At 32.4% G+C, this 22,141-nt stretch overlaps 1 protein-coding gene and 2 long non-coding RNA genes across 6 annotated transcripts; 1 reads left to right on the top strand and 2 right to left on the bottom strand.

Annotated features, from left to right (window-relative positions):
- Positions 1-244: 244 nt before the first annotated feature.
- On the bottom strand, positions 245-4,269 carry LOC106434127. Of its 3 annotated transcripts, none has more exons than XR_007331566.1 (4): positions 3,970-4,269; positions 3,700-3,895; positions 3,068-3,590; positions 245-2,748 (listed from the first exon to the last, which is right to left on the bottom strand). It is a non-coding gene; the product is annotated as an uncharacterized LOC106434127 (long non-coding RNA). The 3 variants fall into 3 exon arrangements; XR_007331567.1 differs by having other exon boundaries at positions 245-3,221; positions 3,293-3,590; XR_007331565.1 differs by having other exon boundaries at positions 245-3,590.
- Positions 4,270-12,779: 8,510 nt separating this feature from the next.
- On the bottom strand, positions 12,780-14,709 carry LOC125597213. 2 transcript variants are annotated; one of them, XR_007331564.1, is made up of 3 exons: positions 13,778-14,697; positions 13,370-13,716; positions 12,780-13,254 (listed from the first exon to the last, which is right to left on the bottom strand). It is a non-coding gene; the product is annotated as an uncharacterized LOC125597213 (long non-coding RNA). The 2 variants fall into 2 exon arrangements; XR_007331563.1 differs by having other exon boundaries at positions 13,370-14,709.
- A 285-nt stretch (positions 14,710-14,994) lies between these two features.
- Positions 14,995-17,555, top strand: LOC125597209 (probable zinc transporter 12). The gene is made up of 3 exons (XM_048771974.1): positions 14,995-15,940; positions 16,262-16,411; positions 16,499-17,555. The coding sequence occupies exons 1-3, from the start codon at positions 15,332-15,334 to the stop codon at positions 16,802-16,804; spliced, it is 1,065 nt and encodes a 354-aa protein (XP_048627931.1). The 5' UTR covers positions 14,995-15,331; the 3' UTR covers positions 16,805-17,555.
- The last annotated feature ends 4,586 nt before the right edge of the window (positions 17,556-22,141 follow it).

Genomic DNA, 22,141 nt, shown 5'->3' with positions numbered 1-22,141 from the left:
CCTTAGAAACTCATGTTCTATGTTCTGTCATCAACCACTTTGTCATCTTCCATAGCGTTTCTTTTTCTTGTAAAATGATGATTAATATTTTATAAATAATGTGTGTTTTTCTAGATAAGTTATCGATTGGTTAATGTTATGAAATAATCAGAAAATGTATGTTCTTCTTCCTAGAATCATCCTCTTGATGGTTCATGTGATGAAGATCAAGATATGTTTTGTTTTCATGTTAAAAAGAAGCATGTGAAGAACATTGGACATATAGTATAACAGGGTTGCAACAGAGAGCCTAACAGATAAGTTATTTGGGACTTTTACCTTCATTACGGATAAGATCTTATTGTTACAAAACAGACAAATCCACATGTTGTTTCCTTTCCAAGCCATCCAAAACACAACAAAACAGCAGGGACGCTCACTTCACTTCAATGTGGTTTCTTATACTATGATGGAAAACCAACAATCTCAACGTAAATGCAATAGCTAACTCTTTCCAGAGGTTTTCACACTTGTCTCTAGTTCTGCTTCACGTACCTATGATTACAAAAGTGGATATATCTTTGGTAATATTAAGAAGCAAAAAGTTATTCAAAAAATCAGTAATAATAGTTAACAAACTATTTCAAAGTCTATAAATCTATTTATAAGAATTTATAAAGCCAGTTACAAAAGTTTATAAGAGTTTATAAAATCTTTTATAAATATAAAAATGATTTTATAAGAGTTCATAAATCATTTTATAAGGTTAATTAATAAGAACTTATAAAGAGATTATAACCTTTTATAAAGGTTTATAAATATTTGTAGAAGTTTATAAAGGTTTCTAAAATGTTAATTAAGGGTCTATAACAAAGATTTATAAAAACAATTATAAAGATATAATTTATAAAAGCTTATAAAGATTTATAAAAATATTTATTCATAGTTTATAAACCGTTTATAAAGGTTTATAAATTATAAAGGCTTTATAAGAATTTATAAAAGGTATATAAACGGTTTAGAGGCTCTTCTAGAGCTGTTAGAAAAATATATATTCTGCTAGAAAAATATCAGAAGGGTTATAAATCGGTGTATAACACTTATAAAACTAAAATTAGTTAATAAAAATAATATATTATCTTAAAACCCCAAAAATCACCTTGTAAACCATAAATCAGTTTATAAGACCTTATAAATTAATTTATAAAATTTTATAAGTTTATATAAACTGATATGTCTTTTGTAAGAATTTAGAAGGTTTTGTGTATCATTTATAAACTCCTATAAACAAATGTACCCATTAATAAAAGTTTATAATTATTTAAGTGTTTGTAAATTGGTTAAGAACAAATAACTTATAGAAACTATAAAAGAATCGATTTTAAAATTAGTTTATATTTTTTTTTTTAATTTCATAATTGGTATAACAGCTATTTATTTATAAGAATTTGAAAATAATCATTATAAGAGTTTTTCTATATATCATTTATAAAAGTCTTTATTTCATTTATAAAATTATTTAAACAAATTATAAGGTTTATAAGGGTTTGTAAGTCATTTATAAGTGTTTATAAATGGTTTATAAATAATTGGAAATGTGTATGCATCAATCTTGTAGCCTGAATTGATGATTAGCAATTGCTTTATGTGGTTTTGTAGAACAATAGGTGATTATGCGAAATCATAAATGAGTCATTTTGATAGTAAATCACTATTATTAATTTTAAGTATTCATAAATGGTTTATAAATTAACTTATAAGGGATTATAAACTGATTTATCAGAGTTTATAAACTGGTTTTTGATTATAAAAGTTTATAAGTTAATTTATAAGAGTTCATGAACTGGTTTGTAAGGATTTCTAAGTTAATTTATTATAAATAATAATAAGTTGATTTATAGAATAGAGTTTTATAAGGGCTTATAAAATATGTATACAGGCTTATAATAAGTTGCCTTTGTTCAACATCACACAGCTCTCCCTGCAAAAATATTCAAACTCCATAGACAAATAAATATTTAGCAGGATCATGTTTACTTTTGGTGAAATATTTTGACCTTCTGCCATTTTCAGCATCTGTGATCTCCGCTCGAGTTGGAAGACCATTGACAAGTTAATTTATAAGAGTTTATGAACTCGTTTGTAAGGATTTCTAAGTTAATTTATTATAAATAATAATAAGTTGATTTATAGAATAGAGTTTTATAGGGGCTTATAAAATATTTATACAGGCTTATAATAAGTTGCCTTTGTTCAACATCACACAGCTCTCCCTGCAAAAATATTCAAACTCCATTGACAAATAAATAATTGCCTTCCAATTTGTTCAACTGGTTTGTAAGGATTTCTAAGTTAATTTATTATAAATAATAATAAGTTGATTTATAGAATAGAGTTTTATAAGGGCTTATAAAATATTTATACATGCTTATAATAAGTTGCCTTTGTTCAACATCACACAACTCTCCCTGCAAAAATATTCAAACTCCACAAAAAAATATTTAGCAGGATCATATTTACTTTTGGTGAAATATTTTGACCTTCTGCCATTTGCAGCATCTGTGATCTCCGCTCGAGTTGGAAGACCATTGACAAGGGATTTTCACGGAGGACGAGTTGCCGAAGTACAAGGTGACGGTGGAGGACGGGATGAGGCTGGCGAAGGAGTACAGTCCCATTACGAGAATAGATTGGAAAAGAAAACCGCTTCGTTAGCCATACCCGACCCTTCTTTACTCTCTCCTACACCTTCCATTGCTTTGCAGGCTGCTGCAAGATCATCCAGACCAGAGTGTATATAAACCATTATAAATAACTTAGAAACCATTACAAATGATCTATAAATCTTCAGAATTATTTATAAACCTTTATAAATTATATATAATTCCTTACAAATAATTTATAAACCATTATAACTAATATAAACATCTTATAAACCATTATACATGTCTCATAGGCCGTCATCTTATTTGTCTCTAATTGGAACTTCTCAAACCATATCTAATGAATACTTTAAATCAAGGATTCAAAACACTCAAGGAATGAGACTCGTGAAGTAGAGAGATGGTGAAAAGAAAAAGGATACAACCTGAGATCTTTCATCGATCATTAACGTCTTCTTCTGGTATAACCTTTGTGACACAAGCATTCATAGAAGGATACAGCCTAATATCTTTGATGGATCATTAACGTCTGCTTCTGGTATAACCTTTGTGACACAAGCATACATAGAAAGCTTCTTCCTGCAGATAAAAAGTGGAGTTGAGAAGCCCAATATCTTACCAAACATTCAGAAGAAGCTACTGCATCTTACTCAGCTCTCAACTCGTCCGGTCTTTACTCTTTAAAGATTGCCTCTTTTCATCAACCAATGTCCATTGTGCATTCAGGTCTTTGAGTTCATCAGCAACAACTGTATAGACAGACAGAACACAGACTTTTCTTGTCACTGAACCAAGGGACTAGAAACTAAAGTATATACACTTATCTAAGCGCGTCATTTATCTTGCTTTCTAGTTCCATATCTTCATCAAGCTCTTTCTGAAGACGCTCAATGTCATCGTCTCCTGTTGATTCATCTGAATAAGCTTCCTCTGTTTTCTTCTTACAATCTGCATTTTTTTTAAACAAAACAAAACAAATTGAACACTTTTATATTGTTGATTCTTGTAAAGTATCAGTCTTTTGAAGTTTTCTAGAGACCCAAGTGAAGAAACTAACCTTTAATAGATTTCTGAATCTGATTGAAATCCTCATCGCAAGCGAAGTGGAGAGCTTTTGAGTGGTTGAAGCTTTGCGCGCGATACGACGTCAAATCCGTTCTTGGAGTTCAGTAAGTTGATTAAATCGTATCCGTGGGAGATTAGATCTTTAATATCGGAGCTCTCTCTCATTTCTGGTGCTCCAACTTGTTCTTCTAGAGCAGAAAATTAAAATTAAAATCATTAGATCAAAACCAACAATACAATGAAAGGTGTGAAGAAGGCTTACTATAGACCAAAAGCACTAGTGGCGAAGAGAGCAGTCCGAGTCCCTCACTCATCGTTACCTGAAATGAGAGGCATATTCAATTGCGATCTCATAGTCACCGATCGGATCGGAGAGGATACCTCCGGCGAGAGAAACCTGACCGATATCTCCGGCGAGAGACACATGTCGTGGGGGAGAAGGAGAGTAGTTTAGGTCTAATTATTTAAGGGTACAATGGTATTTTGACCATTAAAAATCTGGTGGTATAATTGATTAGTGTATAAATGAAAAGTGGTATTAGGAAAGTGGTATTAGTGGCAATTCCCCATGAATGTAATTCATTTTTATTATTTTGATTTAAGTTATGATTTTATTCACTAAACATGTTTTTGAATTATGTTTTTGGCTACGTAATTTTCCACTGATTGAAAAAAAAATGTTATAGTAAAACAAATTAAAACAAACGTTTAACCTTATGCAAAACTCAGTTATTTTACTTTTTTGATTTTATAATTGACACAAAACTAATATTGATTAACTACTAAATAAAATCTACACTATTATTATTATGGTAATATAATTAATGATGTGAAATATTGTTAAGACAATATAATTAATATGAGTGAAATATGGAAATACAATTAATGTAGTACTGCTATCTTCGTTTCCAAACAATTTTCAGTTATAGTACTATTCATGTTTCCAAACATTACTAAAGTGTACTTCAGTTTTAATAATATAGATGAGTGAAATATGGAAATACAATTAATGTAGTACTGCTATCTTCGTTTCCAAACAATTTTCAGTTATAGTACTATTCATGTTTCCAAACATTACTAAAGTGTACTTCAGTTTTAATAATATAGATGATGGTCAGAGAGGTTAGAATACATTAATACAAATTTAGTATGTGTTAAGAAATTTTAAAACAACACTAAAAATTATAGGCTTCAATATATTAACTATTTACCAAAATACTGAATATTAATTGTAGGGGTTAACACATAGATTTTGAGAAAAATTTAAAAAATATGATAATATTGTGTTAATGTCTTTTTGTATCATGAACTAACATATGATGATGGTCAGAGAGTTTTGGAACCTTTGTTGTCTCTGTTACTCTAGAATAGGGATTTTATTGTGGTTTTTTCACTAATATAGGGAGCATATGACAATATTGTTTTAATGCATAGTTGTATCATGAAATAACATATGATGATGGTCAGAGAGATTTGGAACCTTTTTTTGTCTTTGTTTCTCTAAAATAGCGATTTTATTGTGATTTGTCAACTTATTTACGGAGCATATGAAGTTTTACCAAATTAATTAATAAAAAATAGAACGATGCTCATGTACCATAAAAAAGAGTTTAGAATACATTAATACAAATGTTGAATGTGGTTAGAAATTTTAAAACAACACTAAAAATTATAGGCTTCTGTACCATTTACCAAAAAATTGTATATTTTGTAGGGGTTAACACATAGATTTAGAGAAAAATTCAAAATATAAGACAATATTATTTTAATTCATAGATGTATCATGAACTTATATATGACTAGAGATTGACCCGCACGCCCGTGCGGGTGTTAATTTTTACGGTTTTATAAATTATTCGTTATTTTATCATTAGTGTTATATATTTAAGATGTGTCGTCGTATAACTAATTGTATTCAAAATATTTGGATTGAATCGGGTAATAAGATTATTTTTGGTACAAATATACACTCTTTTCAGATACATTGGTTAATTAAATATTTTTATATTTCTACACATCAAAATCAAAATCATTCAGACCCGAGAGGATCCAACTCAAGCATCATACATAAATTTATAATATCCAAGTGGCGCCTAATTTAAAAATCCAAAAAAATTAATCCCGGAAGAAACAACTTGTACCTCAATGAGTATCCGAATGTCCATACTTAACTGATTTTGCAAATAGATTAAAAAGAAACTCTTTCTATATATTTGGCAAAAATAAGAAAAATAGAAAGAATTTTTTATTTAATAAAATAGTTATATGAAGTGAAACATTAAGTGACAATAAATGTAATACTTTTTAATTATTTTGATTTAAATTATTATCTCGTTCATATAAACTATGCCTTTGAATTATGTGTGTTTGCTATGTAATTTTTCACCAATTGGAACTAAGACAAAAGAAAGTTTTAGTAAAACATATTAAACCAAACTATTAACCATATGCAAAACTCGGTTATCTTACATTTATATTTTTTTATAATTGCACAAAGTTAATATTGATTAACTAATAAATAAATATCTACATTATTACTTTTACGGTAAATATAATTAATGATGTGATATATTGTTAAAGTAAAATAATTAATGAAATTACTAAAATAAAACTATACTTATATTTTTATACATTAATATTTGTTTTTCATAATTAGTGTTTTATATTTTAGATATGTCGTAATATAACTAATTGTATTCAAAAGATCCGGATCGAATCAGATAATATGGTTATTTTTGGTACAAATATCCAAACCCGTTTCAAATACATTGGTTATTTAGATATTTTAGGGTCATATACATCAGAACCAAACTCATCCAGACTCAAAAGGATTCAACTCAAAACCTACACATAAATTTATAATATTCAAGGAGTGAGTAATTTTAAAACAAAATAAAACGATACCCGAAAGGAACGACTCGTACCTAAGTGGATATTTAGTGTTCATGCCTAACTGATTTTATAAACTAATATAAATGTATTTTTTATGTGTTTTGCTAAATTAAGTGAAACTGAAAGAGGTTTTTTTTATTTAGTAAGCAATTATATTGAGTGAAAAATTAAGTGACAATGAATGTAATTCATTTTTATTATTTTGATTTAAGTTATGATTTTATTCACTAAACATGTTTTTGAATTATGTTTTTGGCTACGTAATTTTCCACTGATTGAAAAAAAAATGTTATAGTAAAACAAATTAAAACAAACGTTTAACCTTATGCAAAACTCAGTTATTTTACTTTTTTGATTTTATAATTGACACAAAACTAATATTGATTAACTACTAAATAAAATCTACACTATTATTATTATGGTAATATAATTAATGATGTGAAATATTGTTAAGACAATATAATTAATATGAGTGAAATATGGAAATACAATTAATGTAGTACTGCTATCTTCGTTTCCAAACAATTTTCAGTTATAGTACTATTCACGTTTCCAAACATTACTAAAGTGTACTTCAGTTTTAATAATATAGATGATGGTCAGAGAGGTTTCGAACCTTTGTTGTCTCCGTGTCTCTAGAATATGGATTTTATTGTGGTTTTCCACTAATATAGAGAGCATATGAAGTTTTACTAAATTAATTGTTAAATAAATAAATAACAATTACGGGGGATGAATGTTATATATAAAACTAATTTCTATCTATTATTATTTATTTGTATTCATTTACGTATTATGTATACAATTAAATTAGAGTAAAGAAATAAATCAAAACAATACATCTTGTTTATTTACAATATTTTTTGGTAAATAAATCAAAAAATCATTTTATTTATCATTTATGGTATATAACTAAATTTCAATGGCATGGACATAGATATATAGTATATTTTAATGTAAATATTTATATTTTGAGAATTCATATTCATATGATAAACACAAAATTTCTAATATGCAGTTTTTTAATGCAAATGTCAAAATTTAAATATTAAGGTTTCAATATTTTTTCAATACAAATTTAGAAATTATCATATTTAAGTATTATTCTATGTTATATAGTTTAATTTTATACTATACTATTATATAATATGAATGTCTAGTAAATAAGACTTCATATTCATATGATTTATGATCGTTTGTATTTTGTTATTACTAAAAAAAGTTGAACTGTTGATCACAAAATTTTAGTGTGAGATATTTAACCTTTTAAAAAATTTTAGTCGTTTTAAAAATTCAAAATATAACATATAAAAAAATTATTTTTTTATTATATGGTTAATGTAGTTGTTTAATATATGTTAATAATATAAAATTAAACAAAAAAGAACTAAGATACAAAAATTGTTATCAAATATTTATTATTCATAATCATTAATAATCATATATACGTTAATCATATTAGGCAATTCCGTAGATTTTATGTAAGAAAAGTGCGAAAATATTATTTTGTACACTAGTTATCAATTTAATACTTAATTTAATAAAAATATAATATAAGTTTAGATTGACCAACATATTTCTCTAAAAATTCTGAATTTCATTGTCATGGTGACACGTGACTACAGAATAATGTTGTAATGTTTCTCAATTAATATATAAGGGATAACTAATATATTATTATATAACAAATTAATTACTTAATTTTTGTAAACTGTGGTCGATCCAATAACCCGTTGATTCGGAAAGTTGTCCGGTTCAATGTTTGGATGGGGTTTAAAAATATTTGTTTTCAGCAAAAACTAGAAATTGTGTTTTTCTTTCAAAACCGCAAAATAGCATTTTCATGTTAAACCAGAAAATCGTGTTTTTCTACTAAAACTATAAAATTATTTTTTCTCGCTAAAATCGTAAAAGCGCATTTTTGCCAAAATCGTAAAAGCGCATTTTTGCCAAAACCAAAAAATCACATTTTTCCCATCGAAACCGTAAAATCGGTTTTCTCGCTGAAAACAGGAAGAAACATGTTTTCCACTGAAACCGCAAAATCAAATTTTTTTTTGCCAAAACCACAATTGCAAAATAATACTCACTCTGTTTCTTAAAGAGTGTTACTTTTGAGTTTTTTTTGTTACATAAAAAGTATCGTTTTAGATTTTTAATACAATTTTTGTTTACTTTCAGCTGAATATTAATTGTAAAATTTATTGATCTAGTAAATAAATTTAATTATCTCAAATGTTATTGGTCAATTAGATGTAATTAATAAAAACATAAATATATTTCAATAATTTTTTATTATGTGTAAAAAGTGTTTAAGTGACACTTATAATGAAACGGAGAGAGTAAAGTTTAAGTCTATGTTATATATGAAATTTTTCTTTAGCCGTTGACAAAATAAAAAGAATTATTCTTCAACTTGCAGAAGCAGAATCATCGCTGATTATTTGCTGAATTCTGCTATATATATAAAGAAGATGCATTTAGTTGACAAAAAAAAAGATGCATTTATGCTTATAAAACGTTAGATGAAAGAATGAATTTTATTAAAACACATTATTTTGAAGAAGTAATTATACTGAATCAACGTTAATTGGCCAAAAACAAATGTGAATCATAATAATTTTGGCAGAATGCAATGATCTCTTTAATCGTCATTGTATCAAATTATCAAGAAGAGTCGACTTTCGTTGTGTTCAACTCCATTTTTATATCTCGAAGCTTCATGCATGATTGTCTATCTGCGTTTACTCCCCTCTCTCTACTCAACTTTCCTCCGCCGCGTTTACTCCCCGCTCCGGTGGCTGCCGTGTCCTTTTGCAGTCGCCGGAGCCCCCCCTGTTTCCTCCGCTTCTCATCGTCATCTCCGTGGTCTTTTCTCTGTGTCGGCGGAGGTGAAGCTCTGAGATTCTCTCCTGGTTCAGATCCGGGTTTATGGAGTAGATCTGTGTTGTTCCCGGTGAGGGTAGTGACGCTAGAGGACGGCGTTTGCTCCTTGCTGTGGCTACTTCCAGTTTTGCTCCGGCGACTTTGTCTAGGAGATTTTTTTTTTAGATCTCGTTAAGCTTTTCGGTTTGGCAGCGCGTGGTTCGTCGGGGAGGCCTCTTGGTCTCAGATCTGGGTTGCTTGCAACTCTGGTGATTCTCTCTGTCTTTGTCTCCTCCGGTGGTCTTCGGGGGAAGTGCGTGGAGTCCTTGAGTGGGTGAGTCTCTCTCCTGCTTTGAGGTTGCTCCGGTGGCAGCGCGTGGTGTTGCTTTGGCCATCGTCTCGTTACTGGTGGTTTGCTCGCCTCAAAGTTAGAGGTCTCGTCGTTGTGGCGTCCACCGTCGCCAAGCTTCTCTCCTTGTGCTAATTCCAGCGTGCTACTAGCTGAAGGCAGGGCTTCGAAGTAGGTTCCGATGGAGGTAGGTTTTCAGTTAAGCTCTCGGTCTTCTCTCTAACTCGGTTGAGGCTGCTCCAGAGGTGGTGTGCTGTTCGGTCCGCTTGCTCTATATGGGCTCTCGGTTCAATGGGTGTATACGGTCCCGGTGAGGGCCTTGAAGGCGGCAATCTTCGAGTCTTAAACCGTACGACGGCATCGTCGGATAGTCCCACTGCCTCGTGCCGCTGGTGTATGTCAATGTCAGGTTGGTTTGTGAGTTCGTGCTTGTGATTCTTGGAGTGGTTCGCGATTCGCTGGCTTGCCGGAAGCTGTAGGTACCCTGCTTCAAGGTTTGAGCCGCCTTTCTCTCGGACTCGTGGCAACTGGCTTGCTCCTGCGGTTCCCTCCATTTTCCCTGGTCTGAGCTTTGCTTCGCTGGTCTCCGTCTCCAAACGTCTTTGTTTCTCGTCTCTGTTTAAGCTAGTGTTGTTGTGATTGGCCTTGATGTTTAGTTTAATTTCAGTAATTCTGCTTCTAGTTAATCTATTGTAATGTCTGTCAAAAACTAAAACTTGGTATAATAAATTTAACATTTTACCAAAAAAAAAAAAATTGATTGTCTATCATGCGACAACGCAAAGAAGCCTTGGAAAGGTATCAACTATTCTGGATTCGAGATCTATTATCACAGATATATCAGTCGACAGGAATTTCTATTTCTCATTACAAACAACTGAGTTTGTATGGGGTCGGTTGACAGACCTTGAAGAATTATTAGTTAATTAGACCTCGACCGCTGGATATCTCAAGATTATAAATAAAAATATCAAATCTTCCAAACCCTTTCGCAATTAGGCTGTTAAGATATACTAGGGAATTTCCCGGGCTACGCCCGGGGTTTTTGACAGTTATATTTTTTTAACATATAATCCTTATATATCATGGTTATGATATATAACATATAAATCGTATATCAAATTTGCAATGATTTAAACTCAAAATTTTCTTATTGTTACAATCAAAAAATATATTTGGGATGCTGAGCAAACATGTGAAATGAATACAGAGCATTTGTGTTAGCCTAGAAATGGTAAAATTTTGGTGTATTTTATTTATTATCACATAACTCTAGTGTGTTGATTTGCTTCGGCTATATACAAAGAGGCGAAGAGCATTTGTGTTATCTAAGCTTTAATTATGATCCATATAGATTCTAAGAATACATTTAGATTCTATAACACCGTACATAAGAACTTCATTATTAGTAATTAAATAGTTTAATAAATATAGCTTATTCGAAAGCAGCACAATCATTAATCAGAATACGGACTTGTGCTTGTGTTATTTCCTCATGTAGGCAACACAAATGCTCAGCCGCTTTGTATAGCCGAAACAAATCAGCATGAGCTATCTGATTATAAATAAAATCCACAGAAATTTAACCATCTTAAGGCTTTTTAGATTCAATTATTGTATAAACTCTACAATCTTGTTCTCAAAATCAATGTTCAAGTGATTCATGTTTGTTAACGGAAACAAAGAGAAAGAGGAAAGACGGTGAGAGCGATCCATTTAATTTTTGTTTAACTATTTATCTGTGGCATTAGAAAGGCATGAGTATTAGAATTATATATGTGGAAAAAAAATGAGAACATGTTGAGAAGAGATAAATCTTGAAGCTGTCATTTAATTACGTACAAAAGAAAATCAAGAGCTTAGTAGATCTACTCCACAAAGAGAACACCATAACTTATCCATGACGTGAAGCTCGTGGTACCGTCGCTAATCTAAACTAATCCTCAGCATGTTAATCACGTCGTTAAGCCTGTCATTAGGCATACACAAAGAGCTAACTCATGCTTTGAAGCATCTCAAGTTCGTAGAAGAGAATGATCGAAACGCAATCAAATTTGCTTTGATTTTTTTTATAAAAGCTTTGAACAAATATTCACAACTTAATATTTAGATTTTAGACTTTGCATTGAATTTTATTCAAAATCATAAATTACTAAAACTATTAAACATTCCACAAAAAAACATATAATACGTAAATGTAATAGTTACTGAATTTTTTAATTATAAAATATACTTATTATTTTATAATATGTAAAAAATATATAATACGTAAATGTAATTTATCTTTAATTATGAAATATATTAACAAATGTCACAATTTTAAATATATAATTGTTATGTGTCACGATCATATTTGTAAGTGATACCGTATTTGTGAATTTTGTGTTTTGATGTGGTCACTGATTTTACTTATTGCCTACGGGGTTCATTTGTGTTGTTTTAAGGTTTTGATACTGTATATGATTCTTGAATTTTCCATTTTACTAACAATTTTTAATTTCTATTTTTTTCCTTATCTGAATTTCTTGTGTTTTTCTTTGCGTCTTTGCTACAAACTCTTTTGTTACTCTTCCTATCATTTACTTATTTGTAGTGCCACCTTATTCGACTTTGTATAATGTTTTTTTTTATTTTACTTTTACTTCAGTCTAATTTACATCGCCACTTATTTGACTGTATCATTTTCCTTGAGCTTTTTTCCATTCTTTTTGTTTCTCGTTTTGTTATGATTCCACAAATCTAAAAACCTAGCTTGTGCCTAGTGATACTAAAGTTTATTTCAAATTGAAGTTTAGTGATATTAAATAGTTATTTCTTTGTTTATGTTTATAAATTCGTAAACAGGTGATACAGATTGTATGTAATCAACATTTTTTGACATTTCTTTTGTTTTAAAGCCCATCAATATATCACTGGGATTTATGCTCTGCTATTCCCTCTTGTCCGTCAAGATTGAACCTCCAAAGAGTTAACAAAATATACCCATATTATATTAAATATGACTATGTTACATATATACATTAGAATTTATTATAAAAATTTAAAACTATTTATATTAAATGTTTATCTGTATTACAATCAGCTGTAAAAGAATTGATATCAATAGGTTGAATGATTTCGAGTTTCTTCCTCCATCTTCTTACCAGGAATGCATATGCCTTCACGTCCACAACGAACAGAGAATTTATCCCGCTCCAAAGGGACACCCCGGAAAGATAAGCGCTCTTCAGTCCCAGACTTGTGACCGTTCCATAATGTTTGACCTGAGTAACAGTTCCAGTCTTCAAGGTCAAATGATGGTTTGGAGCTTTCAGTTTTTACGGTCCAGTAACTGGTGCAGTGTTCGGCGCCGGCAGAGCTAACATGGAGTAGCTTCTAAAATGGACGAATGAGAAGAGCTGAGATCCTGAGCCAGAAGAGAGTAATGGCTTGTGTGCACTGCTGTAAGACATGAAACCAAAACGCTTAAGCTACACAAAAAAGAACAACATGAGCCATGAAACCACAACACTTGAGCTCATTAGCCACACCCACATTCAAAAAGAAAGACCTTTACCTTCCACAAACACATACGTACAGAAACTATAAACACGGCGCCGGCAGAGCTAACATGGAGTAGCTTCTAAAATGGACGAATGAGAAGAGCTGAGATCCTGAGCCAGAAGAGAGTAATGGCTTGTGTGCACTGCTGCTGATATCTGGGGTAGAGCTTATAGGAGGTAACGGGGTTGCTGAGAAATAGTGTTATCCAACGGTATCAACCACTTCAAAAGGTTCCCATATGGATCCTTGTGTTCATGATCAGAAAGTTGGTCCATGTCTTGATGCTTCTCAAACTGCAGTATCTCAATGATTGGTTCATTGGGACAGTCAGCGATATAAACTTGTAAAGAGACCTTCACCCTTCCAAATAAAGGCATTGTGTGAGAATCAGTAGGTTAAAACAACAACTTATAAGAATTACCATCATGTGTCTCCATTGGGTAAGGCACAACATTTTGCCTTACTTCTTGCTACACCTCCAGCAACATTAAGATCAAACTCTCCTCTATCTAAAAAAGCACTAACACAAGGTCTCTCTTTCCCGCTTTTCCTCTAGCTTTGTATCTCCCAACACAGAGGTTTCTTTGACCAAAGCGGCTCACCAGACTCTGCGATCCTAACAAAGAAATGAGACTTCTGAAACCTGGAAAGGAAGTCTTCATATTCGCCAACCATTTCTCCGATTCCAAATACAATTGCGATATCTTTCCGGTGACTCTTCCCATCTCCGGCCGGTTCACCGCCTCATCCTCGACGCACTCCAACGCCAACCGCATTAACTTCTCCTCCACCGTCACCGGAAACGAATCCCCCAACCTCCGATCCATCCACCTCCTCAACCGCCCCCTACGTCACCACCATCTCCGCCGTCAACCACCGCTTTCGTGGTTTCAATCACCAAAGTCCGTTCAAAATCCCCGGTCGATTTCTCATACCTATACTTCAACGACTCCTCGCCGGAGAGAAGCTCAAGCATCATGACTCCGAAGGCGAACACGTCTGATTCCTGAGTCGCAACCCCAAAGCCTGAAAATCCGGCGACATGTATCCTATCACTCCTTCGAATCAAACGGCTTTGGAATCTCTCGATCCGTCTGTTTCCCCACAGAGCTGCCCGGTGCCGAAGTGGCAGATCTTGGCGTTGAAATCGGGCTCCGTCACGATCACCGCCGAGCTCTTGATGTGGTTGTGAAGATCTTCAAATGCATGTCTGTCCATATGGTCTCCTTCTTTCCTTCTCCGATTTCCTTAAAGCCGAATATTTATAATATGAGGATCGAGAGAACTGAAAGGATGGAGAGAAAACGGTGAAGACGAAGCGATAGAGGAGAGAGCATCGTGTTATCCGTCTCAGGTTTTTTTTTCTAATTGTACCGGTAGTTTGAAACCGACGAAGCCCAGTAAAACCACATTGAAACCCATACAAAAGCAACAGTTTAGGAGGTCATACGTGTATTATTGAAATGTTTTGATTGGCCGAATAAATTTGTCGATGTGGACACTGTGAAATCACTCTATATCGTGCTTTTAGTATAGAATAGATTTTGTATTAACCTTTACACCCAAAAAAATATTTTGCATTAAATACAAAACTGCCTAAATTTCTAGTCTTTTTTTCTTGTTTTGACTAGAAAGTAGTAGAAAGTTAGAAACTAATAATCACGACACACATAGACTAAATATGTCGTCATCTCCGATAAACAGCTTCTAAACCCAACACAATTCTTTCACAATAATAATTAAAAACAACATTATTACTGTTCATGTCGACATAGTCTATTCAACAATTACACAAGTTCCCATCTTTAGGGCCAATATTTCTAACCTTTTCAAACTAATTCAATATCCCGAGTAACCAACCTCTCTAAACAAAAAAAAAAAATCTTATATAAATAAGCAGTGTGAATTGTTCATTGTTACAAACCACACAAACGAAGACTAACAAAAAAGAAACTCTAACGTTCATCAAAAGCCAATGATGTATCGAGTCCAAAAAACCGTAGTTTCAGCTTTCATTTTCTCTTTGTCTATTCTACCGCTTCTAGTCTCAGCCACTGATGAAGAAAACGAATGTGGTGGCTCCAATGGAGGAGGCTCCGCTACAGAGAAGGCATCGATTCTTAAGTACAAGATCGGAGCATTCTTCTCCATCTTAGTAGCAGGAGTGTTAGGAGTCTGTTTACCTATCTTCGGCCTCAAGTCAGAGAGCAACTTTTTCATGTTCGTGAAGGCATTTGCCGCAGGAGTAATCTTAGCCACCGGTTTCGTCCACATTCTTCCAGATGCCACCGAGAGTCTCACGAGTCCATGCCTCGGAGAAGAGTCACCATGGGGTGATTTTCCCATGACGGATTTAGTTGCCATGGCTGCGGCGATTTTGACCATGTTGATTGAGTCTTTTGCTTCAGGGTATTTGAACAGGTCTCGTTCGGAGAATGAGGCTAAGACGTTGCCGGTGAGTACCTGTGGAGATAAGGAGGAGCATTCACATATTGGCTCTGCTCATACTCATGCCTCGCAAGGACATGCTCATGGCTCTCTTCTCGTCCCCCAAGATGATATGAGGAAAAAGATTGTGACACAAGTAAGTAAAATCACAAAACCCTAATTGCCAAAATCAGTGCCGGGACATAAGCAACTTGTCTATGATCCTCAAAATTTAAGAAAATTTTACATAAACATAGATCCACAAATTTGTAAAAAATATAAAAAATTATTAACTTTTTTATTAAATTGTCTATAGCCTTCAAAATGGCTTTAACCAAAATCCATTTTTGTCCGTTAAGATTCAAAGAAACTCTCGATTTTGAATAAAACAATTTTTCAAATAATCGAAGTTTTCTTTAGATAAACACATTTGCTAATTAGTATTGATCACATGTTCTTTTATTTTTCTTATGGTTAGATACTTGAATTGGGGATTGTGGTTCACTCAGTGATAATAGGAATATCTCTGGGAGCATCTCCGAGTGTAAGCACAATAAAGCCTCTCTTGGTTGCAATAACTTTCCATCAACTGTTTGAAGGTTTTGGTCTTGGTGGTTGCATCTCTGAGGTAATCTTAAAATCTATCTGTATCTCTTATGATTCTATCAACTGAATGATATTTAAATAAACAACTTAACTTGGTGTTTTTGTGCAGGCAAAGTTTGGGGTTAAGAAAATATGGATTATGGTGTTGTTCTTTGCACTCACGGCACCAGCAGGGATTGGAATCGGTATTGGAGTTTCAGAGATTTACAATGAGAACAGCCCAATGGCACTAAAAGTATCAGGTTTTCTTAATGCGGCAGCTGCTGGAATCTTGATTTACATGGCGCTTGTTGATTTGGTAGCTCCACTATTCATGGACCATAAAGCTCAGAGTAGTATGAAGATACAATTAGCTTGTAGCCTTTCTCTTATTCTTGGTGCTGGTTTGATGTCTCTTCTAGCTGTTTGGGCTTGAAATGATTTGGGCTTGCATGTTTTAGTTTCTTTAGCATTTTAGAGAAAATCAGTTACATTTTGCTACCAGATTTGACTAAAATGATATATCAATCAATTTCTTAGAAGATGTTATCAGTTCTTGATGGCAATCTCTTGAATAGTTATGAGAAATAGAATATAAATCGAAAAGCCCTAAGCCTATGATGGCTCATGACGTAGAATGCAAGGAACATGAGCAGCAGCTACATGGGAGACAAAGCATATTACTCTACAACCTGCAAAATAAGAAGCAAGAATGAGATTTGGAGTAATGAGTCAAATGATGCAAACAACTTTGACTCTTCATAAAAGCATAAAATCAAGTCATCACATTCTTGTCGAAACGATCCGTTTTCATGTTCTGGATATTCATGGAATAACCCTTCAAAAAGGATATGCCATCATCAGTTTTTTATATACCAATTCTTTCACTTTCACAATCATCATCACTCTACAGATTTTAATTATTTTCAGTCAAATATAAAGTCTAGATTCTTTTAATTTTTTTACAAATTAAAAATTAAATTAAAACTATGAATACGTTACATACTTATAGCACCCCCATTAGTGAACTTATGCGGGGTTCACACAGATTTCAAAAAAAAAAAATATTAAAATAAGGAATAGTGATGAACTTGTCTCTCTCCACCTCTTCCCAGTGAACCTGTTTCATCACTGTAGCGCGGGCCCCACGGCATGTGGCGGCCCGCGATTGGTCCGAAAAAATAATTTTTTTTTTTTTTTAAACAAAAATCAAACCAAAAAAAAATAATAATAAAAGAATACTTTGTGAACCCCTTTAATGGGGTTCACTAATGGGGGTGCTCTTAGATGTGGGTAGTAGAGACATACCTTCGAACCTGGGTGGGTTAAAAAAATTCCTTGAGTGGCTTCATTATGAAGCACAATAATGAGAGACATGATCAGAAGCAGCAAAGCATCATCAAAAGGCAACGCTTAGTAAAAAGGAAAATGGGGATGGATATCCATGGAATAAGCCATCAAAAGCATCTCATCTTTTCTCTCCATCACCCAAATGTCAAAAAGTCACCATTTATTATATTAAAACTTATATAGGTATATATACTGAGCCTATGAGTCCATGAGTAACCAAGCAACCTTCTCTCATAGCAAAAACAGAAGAAGTCACAATGGAGGAGGATGAGAGAGTTAACAATAAGCAGAGCAGTAATAGGGCATCTTTCTATAGGCACGCGACTATGCAATTTGCTCTTTTGTGTTCTGGGTAGCTTATTGGCTTTGTCACTTGCCAAAGGAGAGTTGCCCTGTAACTGCTTCCGCTTAAACACAATCTGCAAGCCTGTTCCGCTTAATTCCATTTCAACATGGTCAAGAACTCATATTGATGGATGCACTGAGTAAGTTTTCACTTTCAACATTTTCTTGTGCTTCTTGTTTCTCACCTGATAACTTTCTCATAATCCTATAATTAGTAAGAATTTTAAACATATAATTCATATGTTACCATGATTTATTGTACAGATGGTTGGCATCTCCAGCTACACAATTGCGACTTCCAATAACATTTTAGTTGCATTGCATTTTTGAATTATCTTTCCATTCATCAACGATCTAACAATTACTCTCACATAATTAATCAGGATGGATTAAGGTTGGTCACAGTTTATCTTTGAATGGTACCTACTGGTATCAATATAGCTAAGCTTCTAATAGTTATTGTCTTCTATTTTGTACTGGTTTTTCTGTTTGCAGTATTTCTGCATTTATGTAAGACCAATTTGGTCATGAATGTTACAATGATTCAGTGTTAAAAAAAAATTAATTAGTAAACGGTAATTTTCATTTTTTTTTAAATCAGTCATAATTGTTTGGAGAGTGGAGACTCCAAATGCCTGAAGTAAATGATCCAAAAAAATGAATAGGAGTGTCAAAATGAGCTAACTCGCTCAAATGAGCTCAATTCATAGTGATAGTGAGCTCGCTATTTCATGAGCTAGCTCAGCTCAGCTCAGCTCGGCTCATTTATTATATGAGCTTCAATATGTAAATCGAATTTAGATCATCTAGATCATGAGTTAAATGAGCTAATTTGTGATCTAAATAAAAATAATAATTATAAAATAATTATAAAATAAAATAAATAGTGATAAAATAACTTCTAGAATATTGTTCAAAATTTAAATATTAAAAATCCAAAACATAAATATTAAATACTAAACATAAAAAATCCAAAACATAAATATTACGATAAGCAAAAGCGAAAGAGACGTATGTCAAATTTGGGATCAACGAAGTTTGTGAGAGAGATGATAGGGTTAATGTGGATTTATATAGAAGATTTTGATAATTCCTAAATAGTATAGTTTCTTTTTTCTTTCTTCGAAAAAGTTATCGATAACTTTTAAAAGTTTAATTTCCATATTACTTATATGTATGTTTTACGTTTAATTTTAGAAGATAAATATGATTAATATAGAAATTATCTTTTAAAAAGATTTGGTTTGACATTTTAATTTTAGAAAATGAATATGGTAAATATATAAATTATCTTTTTTACATAAAAAAATAGAAATTATCCAGATATAATATATATTATATATAATTGTAAGTACAAAAAAATGAACAAGCTCATGAAGAAGCTCATGTTCATATAACTCATGATCTAATTTAAGCTTGATCATTACACTTATTTATTAAATGAGCTTAAAATATAAAAGCTTAAAATATAAAAATCATGCTCATGGAAAAAAAAAAACGAGTCAGCTGAGCAAGCCCATCAAATGTAACTGATTTTTGACATCCCTGCATGAAACCATAAACATTAGAAATAATCCGGAGAAACCGATTGCAGAAATTTTCTGGGTCATGTTTGATCTTCTATCTAAATGGGCCTTTGGGCTTTGTTCACATTGAAGATTTCAGTGATATTGGTTCGAAAACAACTTGGACGGGTTTTGCTGGAAGTCTAGAACATGAATCCTAGATAGATCCATTTTGGATTAGAACTACTTCATATATTATTTTTCTAAACTAGAAAAGCAAAAATTTCCATTAATCAAAGAGGAGAATCTACGAGGTTTCGTAGGATTGTATGGTTTCTTTAGAAAATACGGAAAACAAAAGGTTTGAAGGCGTGAATAAGCCTCTCACGACGACACATTGTACGTAGTGAGATACTCGATGAAGAAATTTAGAGAAAACCAAATGTGCCTGAAGTAGCTGAAGTGGATTTAGTTGAGTCTTGGGCTGGCGTCATATCTTCGCCAGCACATGCATGCTCCAGGTATGTCAAGTGGATGAGTCATATCATAAATCAGAATCTCTCAATGGTTTCAGCTGGATAGTGACGATCGAAAGTGAAATTATCCAATTAGGATTGAAGGGTTCTAGACGATCTCGCTTGTCCCCCTTACATGTGCTGAAGTATAAACACTTTTTTTGGTAAAATGTTAAACACTTCTTTAGGGAATGAAATGTTTGATCACAATGCCACTGGCTAAAAGACTTCAAATCTCCTAAGATATTTTTCCTTTTTAAGTTTATGTACATTCGCTGGAATGTTAATGTCCGTGCATATTACCTCCACAAAAGTGCGTGAACATAAAAATTACATGTTCCCCCATGCAAGTTCTTCAGTTCTCTTTCTAGAAAATAGACTTTTTCTAAAGGTTGATCAAAAAAAAAAAAGACTTTTTCTAAAGACTTAATAATATGGTTTTAATTGTCAAAAAGGAACAGCCAAAACATTAAAGCAGAGATAAATTGACAGAAAATAAAAATTAAGAAGCAGACTTAGTATGACTTAATGCTCCAAATGTGTAATTTGGGTAAAGAACAGTAATCGAACAGGTGAAACCAATAAGTGCTATACACGTGACAAAGCACTGACATTTGTACGATGATGTCGAAGACCATATTGATACTGTTTCTTTCTGGCATGCTGCTCCTTTTGATACTGTTTTTCTTCTCTTATTATTGTACTAATTTTCTTAAACCATAACATAACAATTGAGATGGTGACAAGTCGCAGCCTCTGTAGTTTCTATGTTTTTTTTTTCTTTTTGTTAATGGCTTTGTTCATTAGGAACATGTCACAATGCTACTCCTCACAAGGATATCATTTTTGTTTCAATAATTTTTTTTTTGAATTGAATGTTAAATTAATTAGAAAACAAAAAAAAAACGTTTTGTACAAGGTTTCATGGTTCGGATTTTCCAAAGAAATCAAAACCTACTGTTTTAACAAAATTAACAGGCAGCCCACCACGCTTTCTTATTGCTCAAAGTATTGATTGCCGTGTGGCAAACCAGAGCCGGAGTCCGTCCTCGTATTTTCTGACCTTCCTCGCAAAGTGAAGAGATTCTTTTTCTGACATTCTTATCAATTATACAAGCTTGCCGTGTCCAAGGAGTTGCAGCTTCGCCATGGCGACAGTTGTTCCTCTCTCGCCATATTTGATATAGCGTAGCTTGTTTCAATATTTAGTTAATACTTCAAAGCATTAAACGTTTCTGATACATGTAATTTCCATGTACAAGTATAAGTCTTTGGGACAAGGTTTTTTATCGAAGATTTGAATTGATTTCTTATCTACATTGATGCTGCTGTTTTTAATAGACATCCATCTTTGTATAAACTCGTGCATAATACACTGTATTTATCAATTTACATGTCTGTGTTGGGGTTATACACTCTTGAAGATTCACACTAACTGGAACCCAAAAAGTAAAATAAATAAATAATTCACACATTTTAGTACCTTTATAGTAAAGCTAAAAAAATTGGCACCAGTATCCATAATTTTAGGGCTCTTGCAACACTAAAAATATAAGAATTAAAAACTTATGTTCAACGGTGCTGCTAGGAAAGTCGTGTATTTTGAAGAGATTGACATTGGTTTAGGACTTTACTAACAAGTAAAAATGACAAGTTTTTTTTCTTTTTTGAAACTAAAAAATGATAAGTTATCATATACTCTCTTACAAGAACCACATGGGCTTGTACCTCGCTCAAAGGAAACGGGGCATGTAGATATAATAAGATAGAACTTCGATGTTTGCACGATGGTGGAATTGGGAGAAGGGTTAAGAGGTGATCACGCATTGATTTTCTCGCTTTCTTGATAATTATATATTTTATAGAATTTTTTTTCTCAAATATTTTATTAGAGCAACCACATTGGTTGATACTTGCATTGGGTATCTAAAAGCAAAAAAAAAAAATGTTTTTTTTTTGAAACACTAAAAAAAATTGTTTAGGAAAACAAACTGACCAATAAGAGAGAGGCATATAGTAGAAATGGGTTTTAATCTCAAGAGGAAAATATCATTTTAA

Source organism: Brassica napus, unplaced genomic scaffold (genome assembly GCF_020379485.1).
Source record: "Brassica napus cultivar Da-Ae unplaced genomic scaffold, Da-Ae ScsIHWf_1387;HRSCAF=1967, whole genome shotgun sequence".
NCBI lineage: Eukaryota > Viridiplantae > Streptophyta > Magnoliopsida > Brassicales > Brassicaceae > Brassica > Brassica napus.
This window is presented reverse-complemented; position numbering and strand designations above follow the sequence as displayed.

Coding starts and splice junctions, on each gene's coding strand:
- LOC125597209 (XM_048771974.1), top strand. CDS start 15,332: ATGATGTATCGAGTCCAAAAAACCGTAGTTTCAGCTTTCATTTTCTCT. Junction 15,941..16,261: donor GGAAAAAGATTGTGACACAA/GTAAGTAAAATC, acceptor TCTTATGGTTAG/ATACTTGAATTGGGGATTGT. Junction 16,412..16,498: donor TTGGTGGTTGCATCTCTGAG/GTAATCTTAAAA, acceptor GTTTTTGTGCAG/GCAAAGTTTGGGGTTAAGAA.